This window comes from Leptinotarsa decemlineata, unplaced genomic scaffold (assembly GCF_025532065.1).
Source record: "Leptinotarsa decemlineata unplaced genomic scaffold, Ldec_3_MD MMD2_tig00000008_RagTag_RagTag, whole genome shotgun sequence".
Lineage (NCBI taxonomy): Eukaryota > Metazoa > Arthropoda > Insecta > Coleoptera > Chrysomelidae > Leptinotarsa > Leptinotarsa decemlineata.
In genome coordinates this window covers 2,820,464-2,846,209 of record NW_027412537.1, presented here as the reverse complement: position 1 = coordinate 2,846,209, position 25,746 = coordinate 2,820,464, and the positions used below count along the sequence as shown (strand labels likewise).

Below are 25,746 nucleotides of genomic sequence, written 5' to 3'. Positions count from 1 at the left end.
CACTTGAAGCCTATAATTATTGTAGGGACAATCAGATAACTATGCTTTCACTACCGCCGCATTCATCTCACCGAATGCAGCCGTTGGACGTCACGTTCTTTGGACCCCTGAAAAAGGCTTATTATAAGGAATGTGATCTATACATGAGATCAAATAATTTATCCCAGATAACACCTTTAATGTTGCAAGTATCTTTGATGAAGCATACATTATAGTGACCTCAATAGACAAAGCAACATCAGGTTTTAGATGTACTGGCATTTTTCCGATTCAGCCAAATATTTTTACTGACACAAATTTTATGTACGATTGTCAGCCACCAGTTTGCGTAGATGTACAAGCTAAACTTGAGGATAACACAGATATAAACATCCCCACTCATATGGCTCACTCACGAAGTCACCCAAATAAGACATTACCAGAAGCCGTTCCTGATTTGCCTCAACCCGGATGTTCAAGTTGGGATGACGAAACTACAGACAGAAGCCTAAACACTTCATCAATTTCTGATATTATTTCAATGATTTCCCCCGACCCAGAAATGCTAAAGAACCTAAAAAAGAATTCAAGACAAAAACAACATTCAATAATTTTAACTGAAACCCCAATGAAAATATTTTTTGAAGAAGGAAAAACAACAGAAAAGACAAGAACGAGAAAAAAGGAAAATAGTAAAACAATTAGTAAAAAGAGTAAACAAAAAATATGATAAAACCTCTAAAGAAAAATCAAAACGGCAAGTTTTTGCTTCATCACCAGAAAATGAAAATATTCAAAAGCCAAGTAAAAAAACTGCATCAGAAATAAATTCGAAACACAGCAGAAGCCGAAAAAGTCCAAACGCAAAGTGAAAAAGGCGTTTTCCGAAGAATCATCAAATTCGGAAAGTGAAACAGGATTGTGTGATGACGAAGAATTTGATGATCTTGATGATGACGGAATTCGATGTATTATTTGTGACGATATTTGAAAAAATGAATTGTGGTATCGGTGCCCTAGTTGTGGAATTTGGGCACATTCTGAATGTTCAGGTGTAGAGAGTCCTGAAGGATATATTTGTGACTTCTGCTTGGACAGGTAGAATTAGAGTTTTTTGTTTCTATTTTTGTTTTTACCATATTACTTATATTAAGTTTATTATATGGCTTTTCTTAGAAATTATTCTTACTTTAACTATTGAAATAACTGGTGGCTCCCATTACCCGCATGGTGGGGTAATGAGAGCCAAATGCATTTTTCAATTTTTTTTTTATAAATTCTATTATAATTAGTTTTGTTCAAAAAATGTCATATGTAACAAAAATATATATGTAAACCTTCCTTTATCAATATTTAAATTTGATTATAAGGTAGAGAGTATGATTGAAAAAAAATAATTCCTTAGGTGGCTCCCATTCCCCCTCCTTTTCCCTATTGTTAGAAAACATTCTTTTGGATATATTTGTAACAGCACATTTGAATAAACAGTAATATTTTGTTAGTTACAAATTGAATTGCACTCGATGGTATCCAAAACGAATTCCTATGTATATTTTCACATTATATTTTACAAAAAATCTAGAATATCGTATTAGAATTAATGTACTATATTTTCTACACTCTCTGCTTCATCGACTCTAACCTGACATCATTGTTTTATTATTAGAACTTGAAGGACATCTATTGCTTTCGAGGGTGTATCTATCATAATTGAGATGAAATAAAGTTGACAGTATCCTTGAAGTTTATGTAGACAAACCATTATTTAGGGAGTTTCGTGGTGGCCGTGATAGTTGAACAACGTGCTGATAACGTCCGCCCACAAAGAAGGTACGCGGATACCATGTGCTACCGTGGGGCTCCGTTTTATGCTGTGTGTTAGTCCCTTGTGATAATAATTAAATTGTGTGAGAGTATTTTGAGAAGTAAAAAATAAGGGACCCCCTTTATTCACGCGGTATCCAGGCCGGGGAGGTTTGGATAATACGTAAAGGAGGTTGTATATGTCAAAAAAACAAACAGGTCTCCCGAGCAGGAGGCGACTTAATAAAAAATTAAATTGTTTTTATGGAAAAAAGTTCGACAAAAAATGGGTGGCAGCATTGTTTCGTGCAAGACCGCTGCGCCTTCTGACGAAGCTCCTGGCAACCTTGATAGAAGGAGTCTGGCCAATTAGCTACTGTATGAATAGTATGGAGCCTTGTTAGCTCTTGCCATTTCTGGATACAGACGAAACTTCCAAAAGTAAGAAAGAAAGCAGGAAATTCTTCACAAAGATATGTAGATCATACATAGAAGTTATTTTCAGATGTAAACTGAAAGTATATAGTCTTTCCGAAACAACTACTTCCACACGAACATTGAAACACACAAAAGAAAAATACTTTGAAAATAACTGCTTTCATATGAACATTTTTTCCCAAAATATAATATTTTGAAGAGTACAATTAGTCAGTAAAATGTCGTATTCATAAATTTTGTCTATGAATGAAATAAGTTATTTAAATGAAAGTTCAATACAAGCTAACGATTTGAAAAAGAAGCTCGGAAAGAGTCGGTTTTCTTATCAAAACACGAAAAAATTCCGGCTATGGCGAAAAGTCGAGAATGGAAATATCAATTTTGAATGGGGTTCTTAGATGGCATTCTGTGTGTGTTGATATAGACTAACCAATATGACATCCTGATATTTATAATTTTGACATTTGTCAGAAGAAAAACATATATTTTCAAAATACATGTATAGAACAGTAATTTTTTAGATTCTTCTAGGTTTTCTCTATACCAGAGTAAAAACAATTCGCAATATAGCTGAAAACTTTAAAGGGGAGGTTTAATTGATAAAGTCTATTTTGAAAGAGAACTGTCACTGGGATTCGTTTGTAGATTCAAAAATAAACGCAATAAAATATAAGCAGTCATAGAAGAACCGAATGACCCTACGAACAGCATCACCACTAACACCTTTCACAACTAACCGCCTATCCAAGACGATATCAAAAGATAAGATGAATTGGAAGTATATATGATACAAAACTCAACAATACAGAAGAAAAAACAAAAAATTGCATTTATGAGATTCCTTTTTCTTGTGGTGAAAGGTATATTGGTGAGACCAATAAAAGTGCATGAAAATGAACATCGCGATTTATAGCCGGTATATAGGTGCGTTTTAGGTCTTATATGCGCTCTAACTTTTAATCACTGTTTCTCCATACCACTATATTTTCTGAGGTTGAACTTTTGTACGTAGGTTCGTTTTATGTAACAGATGTGCAATGAGAAAGGATTTTTGAGTATTCTAACCCGTTGCCCGTTTTTTCCCGTTTTTTCCCCCGCCGCGGGGGAAAAAACGGGCGTTTATTAAATAAACTCACCTTCTCATCACTGTTTCTGTAAAATATATCAACAGGGGCGCCAGCCCCGGGAAAAAGACGCGTCCATAAAACAAACTTTCATCATTGTTTCTCCATGACTTTAAATTTCCGGGGCGGGTCGCTAGTATTCTTCTATTCATATAGATTTATTTCACACAGTTTCTTAGAAATGGATCATACTTGGCTACCCATCTTCAAGAAAGATATTCTGATGAAATTACAACAGACTAATATGAAAGAACATCTTGTACTTACTACATCGAATGCTTTAGCAATCAACATCGACATATTTCACATTTCAAAACTCCTTTGACATCTATCAAGTACGTTAAAAACACAATGAACTGCAATTTTGATGACGGGCGCATATTTTAGCCTCCGAAACGTTGACATGAGTATCTGTATGATTTCTCAGCCACTTCTCATGACATGCGAAATTATCAAGTACGACATGAATAGAACATTTGTCTCTGTTGAAAATACTTTGAATTCACTCACTAACTCATCGGGGCGAACTAAAAAGTTTTCACTTTCCACATCTGTATGAAATTCTTCATCACAGTTTATATGTGATAGAGTTTGACCGATACTTAATGAACATACATAACGCAATCAAGAAACACGTTATTGTGATATTTTTACTACATACTTTACAAAACTCCAACACGTGTTTCACACAATAGCTTCATGTCAAATGAAGTGTTACTTGATTACAATTTTTATATAATTTTAATTGTGGAAGGTGGAAAAATCCAAAAGTCGATGAAGAAAAATATGCAGGGAATTATTATGCTATCTCTGAAAGTCATTGGGCAGTATTGTCGTTGAAAGTTCACACGTGTAGAACTACCACCTCGAAAATAAAATACTTAGGTATATTTCTAGATCCCCACCTGAAATGGAAGGAACATATTATATATCTAACAAAAAAAATAAGATGTATATTATACAGATTCAAACAACTCATCACCTACCTTAATTGCAAACAAAAACAAATTGTTTACAAAAGTCTCGTTGAAACTCACCTTAACTATGGCATTATAGCATGGGGAGGGGTATCACGAACGTCCATGCATATGCTCGAAGTCTCCCAGAAGAGATTTCTGAGAATGATCCTACAGAAGGATAGAAGATATCCTAGCGAAAATCTCTTCCTCGAGACACAAATAATGGATGTTAAAAAAATCAGATATTACCTGCCCATTCATATAATACTAGACAGAGAAATAGATATGTCATTCCCAAAATGAATAAAACAGTTGGACAGAAATGTTTTCATCATATAGCACCTAAAATATATAATGACCTACCTGAGAACTTAAAATCTGAAACTTCTTTGAAAAAATTCAAAATACTGTTGAAAAAACATATATCAAGTAAAGAAAGAAGAAAAATACGAGAATATATTGATTGAATTCCGTATAGTACCTCTATACTTCGCTTTTAATAAAAAAAATGTTACTTTTATATTCCCAACTTTCATATTATATGTAACTTAAGGATTTATTTTTATCTATTTTATTTATTACATTTTATATTTTATGTCATACCATTTTATTATTGTATTTACTTGATATTATTATTCGTTCCGATATATGTATTTCGTATTTTATTATGTATTTCTTAATATTTTTAAATTTTTTAACCACACACAGTTTTGTAACCTCAGTGGGATTTTGAATTTATTCTCAAATCACTTAAAATTGTATTAATTGTTATTCTTACATTCTAAGTCTTGAAATAAATAGTATGTATGGTTTCCATTTCATATTTGAGAATAAAATGATTTCATTTGATTTGATTTTGACTTCTCAATCGTATACGAGCCATTATATTCCGTTTTATTCACACGAATTATATTCCTAACTTTCGCTTCATCTGGACCCACTACGTCTATTGATGAAAACCGTATGAAAATCCGTTCGGTAGTCTCTGAGTTTATGAATAGCACTTCAAAATGTAAGACCTTGTTAATCCTTAGTTTGCACAAGTTTCGATTTTTCAGGCTTGTCATTCGTAGGGGGCGACAACTGTTTTTTTTAAGGACAAAACACAAACACTACATTAAAATCCTTAAAGCGCTGGTGGATTTGAATCGCTGGAGATTGAACCCATTTGGAAAAACGTTCTCTGGAAGTTTATTCCACAAAAACCCAGTTCTCCAGATGAAAGAGTTAAGTTCAAGGTGTGTACTGAGTTGCATCTCAAAACGATGATATGTACCGCTCTTGGTGGAATCAAATGTGCCAAGTCACTTGAAGACCTTCCGTAAAATTATCTATAGAAGAGAGACAAATCTGCAACATTTCTTCGATGTTCCATGCTATCAACGTTGCACGTGATGTTCGCGTCTCCAATCAGGCGGACAGCTCTTTTCTGGATGGAATCCAGCAACTTCGAGGTGTGTTTGGGGGCAGAGATCCATGACAACAATACTCCAAAGAAGGTCTGATCTGAGCTTTATATAGCATCAGAAGTTGCTGAGGTGTGTATAGTTTTCTGGAACGAAACAGTGTTTCAAGCTTTTTCGAAGCAGCTTCTGTAATTCCAGCGACATCATTGTGCCAAGACATACTGGTGTCCCCCAAAAAAGGAAAAAGCGGAATTGTCTGACCTGAACTTATTATATCCGGTTCGGAAAGATTTATCTTCTTGGAGAAAACCGATACGTGGTTTCTGTAGCATTGAATTGAACCTGGTTACTTTCATCCCAATTTGAAATCATTTCTGGATCCTCATTAAGATATGTAACCTCTTGCTGCCGGTGAAGATGTGCCTCCGTAGCCGATGTCTTGGAATCTAAATGGAAAGACGAGATAAGTGTGCTGTCGTCAGCAAAGCAATATATTGGATCCTTGGTCCTCTCCAATAAGTCGTTGATATACAATAAAAATAGGGTTGGAAACAATATGGATCCCTTGGAAACACCAGCGTTAATGGTGAAAGTATTCTATAGATATCCATCGACGGCCACTTGCAGGAAACGTTCTTCCAGGAAGCTGGAGAGCCACACACAGGAATGATCCGACAAGCCATCGCATCGAAGTTAGGCCCAGCAAACGGTCAAAGGCCTCAGAAATATCAAGCGCAACAGCTCTTGATTCTCCATGTTTCTCGGTGACATGCGATAGAAGGTCGTCTGTTGATCTTTGTTCCCGAAAGCCATATTGTTGATCACTCAAGAAGTTGAAGCCTTCCAAATATTTGAGGAAATATATATGGTTAACCAAAAACAGATCGCGTTCAGACAAACAGGCGCGGTGCGGCGCTACGACTTTGTTACATGATATGTGGTGATATTGACGAATAATTGATATGACACTATTTGTATCAAGAATACTGTGTTGTTTCAAATTTCTGGTTTGAAATGTATTTTTTGAGCAATAAATAATGATCATTATTTTCTTAAAAGAATGTGCCGATTAGGTGATTGTTATCGAAAAACCGTATAAAATAATAGGATTTTTTTTACAGATGGAGGAAGTAAAAAGCGTCTGAGCTAGATTTAATAAAATGTGGATCCAACTCGTAACTTGTTGGTTGTGGCTGTTTATGAATTCCGCTGAGGGATCAAGACGAGGATGTGGAGAGACTCTAACGGCCTCCCGTGGAATTTTAACCACTCCTAACTTCCCAGGTAAGCATTTGTATTTATTCTGACGAAACTTAAATATTTTCGAATAGGTACTCCTAGATAAATTGGATTTACATAACGAATTGCAAAGAGGCTGATCAATTAATTTCTGAAATATGTTATTTCTAATCTGTGACATGACACTCGCTGTTCGACATGAAAATCTCAGTGTCTACTTCAATCTTTTCGAAATAATCTTCATCTCCTCAATATTTTAAGACGGAATATGAGGTTGTGTTATCTTATCCAACGTTTTATGATACTCTCATTTCAACAATCTTGTCTTCTGATCTTGTTTGAACAAGTCCAATACTGAACTTATTTTTCCACAAAAATCAATACATTATAGGCAAAATTTAAGATTCTCATTAGTTATCAATCATTTTTCGCCACACTCATCCCTGGTGGAATTTTTATATCTTCATCTAAAACTAAAGCTACAGTCGCTTCAATAACTTCTTAACATAATAGCCTCGCTGGATTTTGGTGTTTTTCATCAATTAATTGCCTTCCCTTTTGTGATTCATTGCCTTATCTTCTAATGATAAACTTTCTGTATCCCTTCATTGTATTTTTTTCCGAAGGACGATCTACAGCGATTTGTTGAGCAAATTTAATGACGTCATCGGATGATTATATTTTGAAATAACACTTTACTTATTCACTTTGTAAGGGAATTTTTCCTTATAAATAGTTTACTATGAATACTTTCCTACTTTGGTGGAGTAAAAGTATCAATCTTTTTTTTAAAACAAATATTCGGACGTAGCCTACAGAACAAATAGAAGTTTGAGCAAATTCGTTGAAAAGATAACATTTCAGCTTCGAGTAGATCGGAAGTATATAAGATGACTGGTGATTCTTGTCCCAAAATATATATTAGCCAGAGTGGAAGAACTTTCTACAAAAGAAAAAAGAAACATAGACTTAGTTTTTTGATGAATGCGAAGCCCAATCGAACATTTGCAAACCATCTCTTGACAAACAGATTAAATCATGATTATGAGTACGAAGTTCATGCATTTGGGAGGAAAAAGTTTAAAATTCTTATGACTCTATAATAAAATAGATTTTATTGATTCTTCTCCATTTGATTTGTTTTAGAACAGTGGAATTGAATTTTAGGGATGATACTAATTGAGGTAATATGAAGTCACAGGTAGTTTTATATTCATTATGAATATGTTTGATGGGTTTGTGCCTGAAATGGTGAAAAATGCTATGTATTGAATTGATCAGGAAGAAATAATCACTGTCAATATTGAAATTACTACCACTGTGTGATTTATGAGAATATTGCTTTGAAAGAAACAAAACCGAGACGAACTGAACCTTCTTAGGTAGACACCACTGTATTTCAGTCATTTAATTAAGCAGAGATTTGATTTTTGATACAGGCGTTTCACCTTCATGGGCCACACTTTTGAATATGGAAATTATAAAAAATTCAAAATTCGAATTTTGCATTGAAATTCAGTATGTAGGGTCAAAATCGATTTTCAAGTAACTTCTTCAAATAACTTATTTCGGTATCATCAACGCGAAGCAAAATATCGAGAATCCGCCCTTTTCGCAGGAACCCTTTGGCTGAGTTTGACGCCGTCACTCGGGCTAAGTATTGCGAAAAAAACGACCCATAAAGTTCTACGCCTGTACCAAAAATAATATCTCCTTTGAAAAATGACTAAAACACAGGGGTGCGTTCATATTAAGTGTGTCACACTATATACAGTGCATTCCATTTGAAACGAGCCACCTTGAACAACTTTTGGCACAATGATTTGCAGGAAAAATAAAAAACACGTCAACCGTAGCATACAGGGGACACATTTTGACATATTCACATTTGATGTTACTTCCCCCATCGCACCCCCAGAGAATGTCACCATTTTTTTTTAAATAGATCACCCTATTTTGTTTCGCATTATCAGATGCTCCATGATGAGCAGATATCAACAAAGTATAAAACATATGGTCTGAAGCTTATGGTTCGGGAGCTACAAATTATTTGATTTGTAAAAAAGGCACCCTAAATAACTTCTGGAACAATGATTTTCAGGAAAAATTAAGAAACTCTTCAACACTAGTGTAACGTTTCATTTTTCACTTAATTGGTTTTTAGTCCATTTGCAAGGCAATGTGATCAGGATGTAACTACCCTGTATTAATTTATGTTGATGAACTTGTAACATGCCATTTATTTAATAAAATATTTTCACAGATATTCCTCTACACAGTTTGCAGCAGTCCATTGGATATATCCTAGGATTAATGTAATTTTACAAGTGTTTAAGACCGATTCAATATGTGTTTTCATTTATAAGTTTCAGAGTTAAAAAGTCATAATACAAAATGTCAAATTTTTCTTCTCATATTTCAAGGCAGATGACATAATCACTCAGAGATAAACCCAGTAAACCAGGAAACATAGTCTTGCGCTTGATCACTGATCAGCTTGCTGTTGACATTCGTGACTGGAATGAAATGGGTGGCAACACCTGTTCAACCTTGAACGAAATCTGACGTAATGTCAAATATCAATAATTAAATGTTATATTCTTCCCTTTCTGTTTCTGGCATTTATCAGAGAACAACGTATCGATTATTTATAAAGTTTTTTCCAGCAAATAATCACATCTTCATAGTTTCAACCAACGTTCAAGATAGACATACTTAATATGCATTTTGAAAATTAATATCAAGAAATATTGAGTAATTATTTGAATTTGATTTTTTGTTGACATATATTGAATGATAGGTCATTTTTTTCAACAACACTTTTTCTTTCTTTTTTTGTGCTATAGTTCTGCCAGATAAATAGGTTCATTGGAGAATAAATGAATTCAGATAAATAGATTCATTGACGAATAAGTAAATTCAGATGGAGAAATTTAGATAAATAAATTTACATAAATAAATTTATTAAAGAAAATTTACAGAAGTAAATAAATTCACTGGAGATAGTGAAAGTAATCGAGTCTGAAAAATCCTTGGGTAGGAATTTGCAAATCAGATAATGATTAAGGAGACAACTTGCAAGTAGAATTATTGAAGAGATAAATTTACCTTCTGAATAAATTTATATTTGTTTGAAGATCGCCTGAAGGGGCATATTTTTGTGGTAACACATTTAGTGGCTAAATTAAGCACAGGATAGGTGGATGGACTACTGGACTGCCAACTGTGGAGAGGACGAGTCAATTCTATTCTACCGTAGCTGAGTCAACCTTGGGTCATTGTGGAATCTATAACAACTGTATTAACGAGATCACTGTAAGGTTGAATGCATTCAACTGAAGATAAGATACTGTAACTAGTTATTCTTTTGACCAAGGAACCAGCGTTTATATTATTGCACAACGTTGCTAATTCAGTTCATTAAATTTTTGAAAATATTCATTGCTGTTATTTATCATTTGGAGATAGGGTTTATCTACAGAGACAGGTATCGAAAAGGATCATTAGTAACTGTTATTTGCTGTAGATGGCGCCCTAGTAAGATCTATATATCTTATTCTTTTCGATACCACCCATTTGAACTTCCAAAAGGCCAAATAGCTTTTGTCCTAAAGATCCACGCCCTTGCCTCCGCATGCTAGAGCTGGCTGTATCCATCGTGGCAATAAAAAATTTAAAGGAAACGTTATACTAGTGTAAAGGGGGCACATTTTAACATATTTCCATGCGATCTAACTTTTCCTGTCGCACCCCCAGAGCATGTCACCTTTTTTCCCTCTCCGAATTTCTATTCCTCTATTCTCTATTCACTTTTTCTCTATCTATTACTCTCTCACTCCGTCCCCACTCTGAATTATGTTGCCATGACGCCATCGCAGGTAATCATTGAGACTCTTTCGTGATGAAGATGATGATTGATCAATCAATTAATTGATGTAGATGTCGCCGTGTACTACGTGGTAGGAAATCATAATGAAGAAAAGAGAAACTTTCTATGTTTTTTACCACTTTTATTTGTAACTAACGTTACTGAAGTTTCATCCTATAAGAACATTTTCAAACTTATACAATATATAAGTACAATTTCTCTTTTCTTCATTAATTAATCAATTGATTATAAAAATTCATTTTTTTGAGCATTTTAAAAGAATTATTTTCTCATAAATACAAGTATTCTACTTGAAAAATATACACTTATTCATTTGCATGCTATTTTCTGAGCCTTTCAATTTATTTAGTACAGTGAATTTAAAAAATATGTTAAAAAAATATTGTTTTTGTCAGATTAACCGAATCTCCCTAGATAATCGTCAGATTATGAGACAGCACGTCTAAAACATAGAGATGAACAATATATATCTCAATCTGACGCGCTTGAGTATTTCAAAATGGCGAATTTTTTTTGCACATCATAATAATCGCCGCAAGTTTGCGTCAGATCGAAATCGTCAGATTATTGAATGTGAGCTTTTTTTGTTGCACTTAACACCCCTTTAGAAAATCTGACACGCTCGATAAAATTTTTTTTCTTTTCACTTTTAACCCTCACGTACAACCACCCACATCATGCAAACGATCAGATTAACATACCAACATTATTAAAAATACGTAGGACATTGATGCTGCCAATATCTGATGGGTTCGAGTATGTCAATGCAACAGTCTTTTTTTACATATTTGAAAATCTATAGCCCCTTTCCCCACCGATGAAAAGGTATATATTATATAATTTTTTTTCTTATCATCATCTAAGCTTTGCAACCTAATATGTCTTAATGACGCTCGAGTAAATTCCCATTTTGCATCGTCGGCTCCCCTGCTATTAACTGAATCGAGTTTTTTTGTTCACTCGCACATAATAAACTAAGTTAACTATCACTGAACATGGCAATTCCAATTGAACTGTCAAACATGTGAGTTAATTCAAAGCTTCTGTTGATCCACTTCAAAAGACTCAAAAAAATTCAAATAATACGTTGAAGATCGATGTGATGTGAAATTGAATTACGATTGCCATATTCACTTCAATTATCCATGGGTTTTTTTTTCGTGGACTGGGAAATAATTCAAACACTAGTGATAATACAAGTGAAAATCTACAATTGTCGTGGCTTTGGAAAACACTTCAATGTACAACATTCTTCAGCCTTGTCTGCAACAGTGCATGATTCCACAATATTCATTAATTGACTTGCTGTTTATCCATCATTGTCTGACAGGAAAGTTTAATCTTGGTATGTCACGTAAACTGTTGTTGAGAAATTTCGACGAAATTAATATTCTCAAGACTAAGCTTGGATGGAAACATTGTTTACACGAGATGCTGGTTTTAACCAAATCGATTATTATTAATCCTTCCTCAAGAGTTATTGAGAACTTTACTGAAATATACACCCTTCATCAGTTTAATAGTTGAGGGCCCGCAGGTCAGTAGATCATTATTTATTCCAGTTGTAACATTTACCCGGTAACTATACTAGAACATAGAGAAATCATGGAGAGAAGGCTTTTATCAAATATGCTCTTAGGAGTGAAATTCTAATCAGAATAATTCATGGGAAAGTGAAAGGGTGTGATATATATGAGAAACTCCCTAACAGTGCTTTTCAATTCTCTTTAACAAGTACATGTTGAACATCCATATGCATGAACAGTAGCTCCGAAGCTTATAGATAAATGAATAATACCGAACCAAATCATAATATCAATTCTAGAGACAGTTTATGAGATTTAGAAATAACTTTTGGGAACTTCATTGGATGTCCATAGCCAATAGTCAGGTCGAACGGATACTGATTTATTCGTTCCTGATGAATTATTTTGCGTTCATGATAAAGTCTCAGAAGCGCTGTCTGGATGTGATTAGTGGGATCAGGATGCTTCATCTCATACATGACGTCTACGTAAAAATAGTCATCACTTATGGTTCTTCAATTTTCTTCATGAATAGACAAGTTCATAATTGTTTCATCTAAAACAGGCTAGTATAACTAATTATTTGTATGGTCGATCGAAATAGCATTCTGGGGTTCCCCTCGAAATGACATTATTTTTTATAGAATATCGACGACAGCAGGTGAACAACACGGGTTCTGGCTCACTTCAAGGTATTGCGTCGTTGGTAAGTGTTTCAGAGGGAGATTTTTGTGAATAGAAGAGAGAAACATGTGATGTAATCGATGCAGAGAAGGATGGAATTAGTAACGGAGAGATTCAAAGAGCGTGGACCCCCTTGGGACTCCGACTCACCCTTTGGGACTCCGACTCACCCTTTGGGACCCTGCTACACCCCTCGGATCTTCACCTCTGAGCCCCCACGTCACGTACCAGGCACGTTCTAGTGGTCATTGGCAGCTGAAGGCAATTACTTCCAATATTCTACGTCGGTGTTGTGGCTGAGGATAACGTCTATCACGCCGACGACCTGGGTTCAAATTTCATACTGATCGCTTTTTTTATTTAATTTTCCTCAGCTGCCGATGACCACTAGTACCATTCAGTGGTACGTGATGAGGGGGCTCAGAGGTTAAGGCTCGAGGGGTGAGGTGGAGTCCTAAGGAGGCCCACGCTCTTTGAATCTCTCCGATACTCATTATATCCTTCTTAGCATCGATTACGTAACAGGTTTCTCTCTTCCACTCACTAAAGTCTCTCTCTGAAACATTTGACAACGACGCGCGACCTTGAAGTGGGCCAGAACCCGTGTTGTTCATCTACTGACGATCTTTCGAAACACATCAGAAATGTTGATATATTGATGTATTGAAAACAGTAGGATTGTCTCTTATTTTCATCTAGATGCCACAACTCTACCTGCTTAGGCACATTCTTCAGATAGGAAAACGTTTTATATTGGGTTGAAATTACAGTAAACAAGTAGTATTTTTAACAGGGAAACCATTATGAATGTCTACACTTTGTCGATAAGATTATTCAGACAATAAAGTATATTTATTATTATTATTATTTATTATTTCCTGCTGAGAAAAATGTGATAAAACCGCCATAATGCATTCAACGGTAAATTCTATATTTGCGGATTGTTCATAAAATTCTCCAGATGCTTCAATTGTGCACTGTTGTGGAAATCAGAAAGATATAGCATACGAAGAGTTACACAGATAAAACAACTATACACCAGTTGGTTCGTCACTGACAATTTTTTTTAATAATTTATGGAGGTTCAAGTAACTCCCTCGTATAAATAGGAGTGCCAAAAACAGTTGATGAAAATATTCTGAGAATCAATCGGATATATCCTTAAAAGAGTTATCCAGATTCAAATCCATTCACTTTTTCTCCAGCGTACATTCCATTCTCTATTGCCTTTCGTCCCTTCGGCATTCCTTTAAAATGCAAATAGGTTATCGACGCTCAACAGTGTGGGCATCAAAAACTTCGATCATCATCTATCTGACCCCGTTACTCTTCTTCGAGAGATCCAAGTTCACCGAATATAAGCTCTGCAGAAGCGACTAAAAGTTGTATTATACTTCTTTTGACTTTAGCAGCTGAACTCCAGCCTTGAGAATTCAAAATATACCAAAAACATTCTTTAAAATCAACAGATATAATTTATGATTGCTTAAAATTATATTATCCTAGACGTAAAATATTGTTACTCCATAAATGTGTTCATCATGGGAGGCTCTAGATGTGAAACGGAATTTATATTATTGATTCACAATGAGCTGTTGCAAAACAAAAGGCCTGTTCAGGGTGTTAGTATTCATATCATTCATAACGATTCATGGCAACGCACCAATTAAATTAAAATTGTTAAGAGCAAATAACCAGCAATATTGAATTACTTTGTGGTCACTCTCGCTGGTCGGTAGTTTTTTCTATTACCGGACTCTCTAATTCGTCGCTCGTACTCTGGAATCTGCGAAGTATTCTGCACACTATTGACTACCTCTATGGATAATTAATTCACTGTTCGAATTGGAGCTATTTATTCTTATGCCACACACTTTACGGGCGTTCCCAGAGGTATCCGACCCAACAAAGAAAACACAAAAATTTCGGAAAGGAATGTATTTATTTTTCAACATAATCTCTCAACAAATTTCAATTCGGTAATTTTGGTCAATGCGATAATGGAGTTATGAGCTAGTGCATTGTCTTGTTGAAACAACACAACAACACAGTTTTTGGTTGATTTCTCCACTGAAATGTTGTTATAAGTTCGGATAATACTCGCCGTTGATAGCTTTACCTTTTTTAAGATAGTCAACAAAAACTAACCTACTCGCATCCCAAAAAACCGATGCCATGACCTTGCATGCAGATAAAACGGTATTCCTTCTCTTTGAAGCCGGTTCTCCTGTTCACTGTTTTGTGTTTTTGTATCGGGTGTAAAATGATGGACCCATGTTTCATTCACGATTATGAAAGGACTCAAGAATTCTGTTCTGTTGCTGTGAAACACCACTAGACACTCAATTGAAACATCTCTACGACACTGCTCGAGTATGAGCAAACGCGGCATCCATCTTGCACACAGCTTTCTCGCGCACACTCAACAATCATTCAGTACCGCTTTGTGAATTTTCTCCACCGTTCCTGTGGTCGTCACCTCATTTGGTCGACGGCCTCGTTTAAACTCTGCTACCTAATATTTTACTGTTTTAAACGAAGAGGCAGAGTAGAATCCAGTTCAGCGTTCATGTTGGTTGGGTTGAGGCCTTTAAAAAAAAGTATTCTACCATATAACGATGACTCATTTTCTCCATATTCACAAATTCACCGAAAAGGTTCGCTATTGAGGGCTGCCAAACAAATACCAAACAACACAGCGTCTTCAAACTTGAAACATACACTTTTGTGTACTTTTCAATACCGTGATATTTTTTAAACAACTACCGCTTTATCTAGGTCGGGGCGGGTACTTCTGGGACCACCCTGTTACGTTCCCTAACCTCTCCAACAATAAAATTATTACCTTGGCTTGCCAGCCTTTTTTGTCGTCGATGTCCACCATGGCCGAAATCTCGAACGTTTGTCATGGGCGTAAGGAAATCTTTTGAAGTAAGATAGGTCACTTCAAGTGCATAACTTAGATCAAACTTTGATTTCATGTTCAGCTTCAATTATTCCACATCAAAATGTTCTTCGCCAATTGAAGTACATGACTAGCACTAGTAAAAATTTTTCCACCGGTACCGGTGGCAATTTAATTACCGCCCATATTAGCGAGAAATTACTTTCGTGTGTGATCTCACATTCCAAGCGGAATATTATTTTGTAATTCTACCCCGAAGACACGTGTGGAATTTTTCAGTGGAATTTTTCATTTTGAGTGTACTTTTGTGTTGAAATAAAACTTTATAGGGTAAATTTGTGATATAAATTTATATCGAGATATTACACTCTTGACAGAATTTTACAGTAGAATTTTACACTCTTATATAATTTCACAGTGGAATTCTATACTCTGATAAAATTTTACGGTGTAATTTTTCATTTACGGGTTATATTACCTTGGGATATTCCGTTGTAAGAAGGTCCGTATTCAGAGTAGTTTTGAAGACAATGATACCTCAATCGGATGTTGACTCTTGACTCTTAAGTTGCCATTTTTCCTCATAACTTAGATAATTGAATGCACAAGACATATTACACATTGATATATTAAAAAAAAATATGTATATACAAAATAAGTTCATACACATTCTTGAAATGAAATTCTACAAATCAATTTTTTTTTTCATTTTCAAAAAGTCAAATAACAGTACAAAATAGAAAAACCATTCTTCAAATTAACATATTTTCTTTCTTGCTCATGGCTGTATTATTCGGAAAGAATAATACTGTTATTATCCTGAAAGAGAAATGAAATATCATCATTTAGAAATCTAAAAAAAAATTTTTTTTACATTCAACAATTCTAATTCCTCTCAAAAACACAGTTAGTTGACGAACACACATTCCTAGAGAAAAACTACTATATACAAAAATACAGTTATACTTACTTTGGTAATAAACTCTGCAAAATTCTTCAAAAACTTTGTCACGCTATTTTTGTTCGTTCCAGAAGTGCTGGCTTTGGTCCCGGTTCTAGGATGTGTTTTCATGAAATATCTATCTATGAAATATGCAGAAATTCCATTGTCGATAAAGCTCTCTCGGGGTATTTCATATTGAATATATAAAAACATCCATAGCACTGCTTCAGTGCATAAATGAAATTGGTGTTACCATCATTAACAATGATTTTTACTATGACAATGTATATATGCATATAGAAAGTTTTATATGAATTGAAGCGTCTATAACAGCCCTCCTCGCAACTTTTGTAAGAACAATTCGATAAGAATCTATGAAGTCTTTGATGGATATTGTAGTTACTCAACAGTTGACATTTTTCTGAGCAAGTTTCACAACTATATTCATGTAGTGCAGAAATATCTGGAAAAAAGAAGATATACATGTTATGATCTCCGTTATTTCTCACCAAAGTTTCCAGAAATCCAAACAACACCTCCATTTCTTATTATTTCGTTATTATTACCAAATTCATGAAAATAGGAAATATTTCATTTATTCCTCATACACTTTTTCTGAGTATTCAAATGAAGCAGCTACAACAAAACTGTGTTCAAATATTCTGTTTATTGAGAGCAATAAAACAGGACTATGAGTTTCTTCGAAATATCCAGTTTTAAGTCTAACTTGTTTCCGGTTGATGAAATTTTCCAGATCAATTAAAAATTTTGAGGCAATTCTAATTGAATTCTTTGATTTTGAGGTATTTCGGAAATAATTCCTAATTCATGGAATTCACACAAAAAAAAAACTTTTTAGTTTGTCTTATGAAAGCATACAAAAATGGTTTCAAAAGATCTTCCATCGCCAAAGCTTTTCAAAGTTGATTACATTTTCAGTCTATTGAGCATTTTTCCAATTTTCTCAATTTTTGACCAACATGTCCCGAACTATAGCAAATATTTTAAAATTGTGATACACATTATGTTTATTTATTTGTGTCAATAAAAACATGTGTTTAGTTCCAACTTGTTTCCCGTAACCGAAAAAGTTTCAAAGAGGATGAAAATTTAAATTTTAATCTAGAAAGTATTCACACCTTAACAAAAAAGACTCATATGACCTCTTTTGATAATAATGGTCTCTGTTAGATGAAATATAACATACCAGCCAAAAAGCGAAGTTCCAAACCAGTGCAGAGCACTACTTGACCTTTTCCGATCCCACGCAGAAAGCATTTCGAGGCAATAATTCCTGAACTATGCATTTTACGTATGACCTTTCTCATGGATATCATTGACTTCAATATTGATATTTATCAAAAAATTTTGATACATATTCAACCGTTTGAATACAAAATTAGATTTTTCCAAATGTTTCCCAACATTTTCTGAAATATAGCAAATATAGCTATAGTGGTGTGGTATGAAGTGGTGATGAAGTGTTTTGTTCACCTCTTCAACAGAAACAAAAAGGTCCTAAAGTGTTTCTCGATTCTTTCAATTTTGAGTTCCAACTTGCCGCCCATCGTAAAAATGTTTTCAAGTTCAATAATAAGAATCACAAATCCTCAAATTTATCCAAAATTATGAGAGATACGAATAAAACGTACAGATATTTTTTAGGTGAATGAAATTACGATTCAACATTGTCCGATATTTGCAACATCCAATACGAAACTTTATTCCTCATCGAAATTCATTTTTAAAATTGATTGTGCATACGGCGTCACTGATGAGTCACGCCACTGCTATCGACTATATCTCTTTTTCTTTTTTTCTCAATACCATTCAGTAATTATCACAAACATTTTCAAATATATCTTCTGCAATTATTTGAAAATCAGTTAAAATATGTTGTACTATTCCATACAGTATAAAATAATTCGCGATGTGAGGTTAGGATATACTTATAATAATAAAAAACACTCTATAATGCATAACGAGAAAACTCAATGAATTCATCTGTTTATTGGACTAGTTATTGAAATTTTACAAGAAATGTACCTACTCACCTTCTTTACTTATTTTCACCAACAACAAAAATATTCTAATGCACACGTAAGACAAACCGATGCGCTTCTGTAGACAAGAATGAACAATACAATAATCGCTCACAAATACAAGCGTGATTTTACATTCGATAAAGAGATGGCGAAAATTCACATTTCACTAAGGGAGAATACCCATCGTCCAGTAATTCTCTTCACATGAAATGATACGTTATGATTTCACACATATATTAGATGAATATTTAATTCTTAATGAAAAGTACATTGCCTACTGAAATTACGCTCGGGGATGTGAATTATTCAATATAGAGAGTATATTTTCAATAAAACTGAAGTAATTTTCTTCGTTCGAAATGAAAATTCCGAGGTAAATTTCAATCATTTTTCCCGGTGAGTGCAAATATATTAAAAACCTAATATTTTTCACTGTTTCACTCATTGTCTTCTTCATTCATGTCATTCCATTCAAATATACAAAAGAAGGCATTGAGAGAGCTGGCTAATATTGGATACAGAAATCACTGTCAAGAATATTGCCATTGCCAACTTCATTTCTTTATTACGTTTTGATTGAAATCCATAGGAAGAAACCATCTTTGACGAACATAACACACAAAACGCTCACCACATTAGAATAAATCGATTTCATCTTCATCTATCGCAAGAAAATTCCATAGATTACTCTCTGTACAATATTTTGCCCGAAGATTTCTTAGAACTCGGCCTAAATACTTACAAGAGAAAATTGAAAAATTATTTGTTGAGGCATTGCTTCTATTCTGTCGATGACTTCAGAACATATTTTTATGGTAATATATACATATTGTATTATGTAACGTAAAGAAATGAATCCCTCAAAGCCCCGATACATTCGGGATGGCGCGCCAGCATCATCAACCAACGACCACTTCCCAAACCGTGGGGTAAGTGATCATTGGGTCCGAGAATCATGTGCCCTGAACAAGCGCATTGAGCCAAGAATGACAGTGGCAAGCCGGTATGATTTTAAGATTTCAGAGAAGAGCGGGCATCATTCCACCAAGGACTCCAATAATCAGAACAACCATCTGGGCAGAGTGATCTGGATATTTTATCCGTTTTTCCCCCTCTTTTCTGACGATATTCGTCTCACCAAGAGCTGAAAACTTCACGACAAATATCGTTTTGCTCTGGTGGTCGAGAAGAACTACATCAGGCTTATTAGCTTGTATGAGCCTGAGGGTGGGGAACGAATAGCCCCAATAAATTCGGCACTTGTTGTTCCCCACAACGAATTCAATATCTCCCGGAGCGTAGGGCAACACCGGTGTCTCGTCAATACCGTAAGAGTGCCGTTGATGGTTAATATAGCACTCTTAGGGCCGCGTTATGTCGATGGATATATGCCGAGACCGCATATGCTGGACATGCTGATAGCAAATGCATTAGGGTCTCGGGCGCCTCGCGGCAGGCCCTGTACCTTGTGTCAGGAACCTCTATATCCTTCACGCGAATAGCACTCTTATTATTACTATTATTATTATTATTACAGATTATTTCAAAATCTTTATATATGCCATGAATAGTGTAACTGGAAACCCATTTTATTGACGGACTAGCTTATCTTGCCAATGATTGATGTTGAAAAATAGAAGTGGTCTGAGTAATGCCCTTCTATGCTACTGTTTTGTCTTCGAGGACCCACGTTCACAGAATATCACTGCAGATACAATATTCAACCTAAGTCGTGCTCTTCGAAGAAGCATGAAGATAACACACCGAAGAAACCTGAATAGATCATTTCAAAAAATTTCATATTCCAATATTGATGATGATGGCAAGTTCTGTTTGCGATATTCAAATTTAATTTTGAGTGATTTTTCTACTAATGGACATTTTCAAATGATTAAAATAGCAGAAAACTGTTTGATGAGAAATCTCAATCCTGATGCACTTTTCATTATCGAATAACAATATTCTATGAAAATACTAAAAGATAGGAAAACAAAATAGTTCAAAGGAAAAGTGAATGTAAAAGGTTGAAGCCAGCTAATAATGCTAATGTTGAACTAACAACAGGATGTTGTTACCCCAGGACTTCCTTAGTTTGATTTCATGTCTGGTCTCAGTCACCCCTCATGAGAGATAAACTTGATCACCTTCATTAATTTTTCAGTTTTTATATTCAGCTGCAGCGTTTGTTACAAAATTCAATAAACTGGCTGGCTAATGCTTAGGCCATTCGTATGACAGGGTGGTCATGTGACAGAAATAAAAAAAAATAAACATCTACATAAGAAATGTTTTATTTCATATATTGTTCTTTGGAAATCATGGAATCAGATGTCGTAACTTAATTTCTAAGTACACATGTAAGTAATACTAATATTATTTGTTAACATAAGTTAAACTTCCATGGCATTTAAATCCGCAAAGAATTTTGTTTTCAAAACAAGCACATCTATTATTGCAACAGTTATCATAATATCGTATTTGGTCATCCAGAAATAATCCATAGCCGTCCTTCGCTGTCCAAAACCCATGGCCACCTGATTAGTAATGTGCCGAGTATGGTTTGACTCGAGTCAGACTCGATTCCTGCTTTAGAACTCGCCTACTCGAATACCAATTTATTTTGATTCGAGTACGCCGGACTAGATTCCATTATTCGAGTCAGAAAGAATCAATGCGTACTCGCTAACTCGATTCTATTTATGCGAGTCCAACTGACTCCAATTTCGTATTCGAATTTGGTACAAGCTCGTATAAGCGTTGCCCACCGTACTATTCAAATCGCATTTATACGACCAGCAATATCCTACGTTATCCTGCATCGTACCTCTTATTCAAGGCGTACAAACGGCACTAATAAGTTGCAGTTCTAATTCCGAAATCGCTGGAAGGTTAAAAATAAAATTACTGGACGTTTTCGATAAAAGATTTGGCGGTCATGAGATTAAAAAAACTGTTGTTAAAGCAACACTCGTGGATCCAAAATTTAATTAAGAAAGCTGGTTTTGGCATCGGGACAAATGCAGATAATGTTCAACAATTTGTTGTCGACGAGTTGATGATGATGAAAACACAGGAATCTCAAGCTCAATTCAAGGTGCCAAATAGATCTCTACTGCCATCTACTTCACGTCTCGAAACACCTACAACTTCATCTTCAGATTCCCAGCAGATAATTTCAGAGGTGACTAGCGAGAATTTGTGGGAGCATCTAGATCAGGGGTCTCCAAACTTTGAAGCCTTCGGGTCATAATGATTTTTTCAGTTTGTTCCAAGGGCCAATTTCTGCTCTTAACTATATTTCTAGACTAGCATAGTCGCAAAGTGCGTGACCTAAGCAAACTTACGCTTTTTTTGCATTTCAATTATTATTGTGTATTGACATCTAGTGGCGAGTAGTGGTACTATGTACTATCTTTTTCAGCTACCCGCTAGGTGGCATTAGGCGTAATTAAATATTTCGAATAATTACCGCGTTGGTTCGAGAAAGTTCTGGTTCTAGGTAGTGTATTCCGATCACCTCGAGATGGCAGTAATAATTGCATATAAAAAGGCTAGCGGCGCAACTGCGAGTTAGTCTGCGTAGGAAAGGCGAAGGAAGCGAAACTGTCTATTGTGAAATAGAGTTACATCCGTCAATAAAAGTATTTTGATTTGACTTATTGTTTTTATGTGTGATTTGTTAGTATGGAAAAGAAGCAAAAAATCGACAGAGAATGCAGAACGTTCCAAGAAAAATGGAGATTTCAGTATTTTGTGATTGAGTCCAGTAATAAGGCGCTATATTTAATTTGTAATGAAACCATAACTGTTCTCAAAGACTATAACATTAAACGACACTATGAATCGAAACATCTTCAAAGTTACCCCAAGTATAAAGGAAGTTTGCGGAAGGAAAAATTTGAAGCTTTGAAACGCGGACTCAAATCGCAGCAATCTTTGTTTACCAAAGCAAATACTGAACAAGAGTCTGCAACTCGCGCCAGCTTTCGTGTGGCTCTTGAAATCAGAAAACGTAGCAAACCATTCACCGATGGAGAAATGATAAATGAATGCTTTTGATTGCAGTAGCCGAAATATGCCCCGAAAAGGTAAATTTATTTAAAAGTGTCAGTTTGTCAGCAAACACCGTGGCTCGGAGGGTGCAAGACATCGCAGAAAATATATCATCATAACTGTCTGACAAAAATGGACATCATGAGTGGTTTTCTCTAGCATTGGATGAGTCAACGGATGTGTCAGATACTGCTCAGGTGTTGATTTTCATTCGTGGAGTAGATAAAAGCTATGAAGTGTATTAATAACTTCTTGATATTGATAGTATTCACGGCACGACAACTGGGGCAGATATTTATAAGGGAGTTGAAAATACCATTAAGTTTGAAATCTATAACAACTGATGGAGGCAAAAATATGTATGGTAAACATAAAGGAGTGGTTGCACTTGTGTCAAAGGCTGTAGTAGAAAATAATGGCGGTTCAAAACCATTACTCTTACATTGTATCATTCATCAACAGTCCTTGTGCGGAAAATGTTTGGATATGTCTGAAGTTCTAAAACCAGTCATATCAGTTGTTAACTTCATCAGATCCAATGGGCTGAATCACCAACAATTCCGCGAGTTCATTCAACAGATTGGAGAAAATGATTTACCATATTATACGTACGCTGGCTTAGTTGCGGAAAAGTCCTTAAGCGCTTTTTTGAACTTCGAGCAGAGATCGAAATTTTTTTAAATGAGAAGCAGCGCCCTTTTGCCGATTTAGAAAATAGTGAATGGATGTGGAAGTTAGCCTTCTATGTCGATTTGACTAATCATATGAACGAACGGAATTTGAGTTTGCAAGGAGAAAATCAGCTTCTCCCTGATTTATACACCAATATCAAATCCTTCAGGCAGAAGATAATACTATTTTAATCGCAATTACGTGAAAAATGTGAAACACGTGAGATATTCAGCCACACTACAGAGAGTGAATTTCCCGTCAATTTTGCAAACGGGAAACTTTGAGTGATTTGAAAATAAATTTTGATACTCGTTTTTCAGATTTTGATGTCATTGCGAATGAAATTGAGCTTTTTCAAAATTCTTTTGATTCTGACATTGAAACCCTGGCTCCGGAAGTCCAAATGGAAATTATTGATTTACGGTGCAGTGATATGCTTAAGAACAAATATCAAAATTCATCTTTGTTGGAATTTTATAAGAGTCTTCCACTGGAACAATTTGATAATTTGCATAAATTTGCTCGTGGGTTGTTTTCTGCTTTTGGTACTACTTACTTGTGTAAAACGTTTTCCAAGATGAAGTACACAAAGAATGTTTACAGATCTCAATTAACCGATGAGCATCTTAAATTTTTTTTGATAATTGGTACAGGTAAAATTGATCCACAACAACAAAGTATTGTCGGTGGAAAATCACAATTACATAAATCTCATGAGTGTTTTGTTTTTGTTTCACTGTGATTCATTTCAATTATTTGTTAGTTATCAATATGCTTAAACTTAAATACTCAAGTTAAGTTTTTTTGTCATCATTTCTGTCGTTAAGTTTCACCTTGCAAGTAAATAAAACCGAGTAATTATCATTCTGTGTTTTCTTCTTCAACTTATCACAGCAATAGTAACAACAATTAGGTAATCATTGGTTGTCGCGGGCCAGATTGATGACAGTAAATCATTGGCTGTCGCGGGCCGGATTGATGACACTGGTGGCCGGATTTGGCCCGCGGGCCGTAGTTTGGAGACCCCTGATCTAGATGAAAGAGTATTGGAATTTTCAAGCACGGGAAACCCTACAACATCAGCGATTATCAAGGTGAAACAGTACGTAGAGCTACCGTATTTGGATAGAAAAGCCAATCCACTGAAATTTTGAAAACTTCACAAAATCACCAACAGCGGCCTTTATAAAATAGCTTTGAAGTATTCATGTATTCCAGCCACTTCTGTGCCTTTCTCTAAGGCTGGTCTTTTATGCAACCAACGCCGCAATATTCTGGTGTCCAAGGAGGTTGACCAAATACTTTTTTTGAACAGTTATTTCAAATAACTTTTATTTTCTTATCTCTATTTTGTTTTTTTATATATTCATTTAGTTATGTACGCTATTGTGAGTACGGTTTAGGTTGCTTAGGTGGATACCTTTCCAAATGTTATATTCTGAGCTGTTGAGTTTGTGTTCCTACTTTTGTAAAATAAAAATGGTTTGATTTCAATGCTTACTATATCTGTCTAATGTACAGTTGTATAGGATTCCTTAAAGCTGTCTCAAATTACTAATAAATAAATAATAATATCTAGTTGAAGTCGTGAGTAAACTTGAATATGTTCAATTTTTTGTTTATCTCCGTAGAACTCCTATGCTCTATGTTTTTATTTAATTTTAATAATTATCTTTCATTAAAAAAATATTGATTCATTATTGTTTTGTCATTATGCTTATGCTTCACGCTGTTTGAAGTTAACTTCTTTTCATTTTTCTCTTTTGTTCTAAAATCGGACTCTAGTTCTAGACTAGACGACTCAATATTCGAATATCAAACATAGAACTCGAGTACTGATCTCGAATCAGGGAATCGAGTCATGATTCGAATACCGTATAAACTGACTCGAGTCGACTCGATCCATCAAAACAGCGACTCGGCACATCACTACACGTGAGCTTTTTTCATGCCGTTCATAACCTCCAAAATTCTTTTCGATGTCCAAGCTTTCCTACGAGATCCTGCAAAAATAAAATATAAATATATGCCCTTAGTAATGAACTCGTACAGGCTAGACAAGTAATGAATCGTCATTGATC

The 25,746-nt window shown here is 35.0% G+C and overlaps 1 protein-coding gene across 1 annotated transcript in view; it reads left to right on the top strand.

Annotated features, from left to right (window-relative positions):
- The window catches only part of LOC111512829 (cubilin-like), a 169,200-nt gene that overhangs the window by 142,707 nt on the left and 747 nt on the right, over positions 1-25,746 (top strand). Inside the window, exon 2 of the mRNA XM_074170869.1 lies at positions 6,831-6,993. Within this exon, the coding sequence (XP_074026970.1) occupies positions 6,870-6,993 (124 nt within the window). The 5' untranslated portion in view covers positions 6,831-6,869. The remainder of the gene's footprint in view (positions 1-6,830; positions 6,994-25,746) is intronic.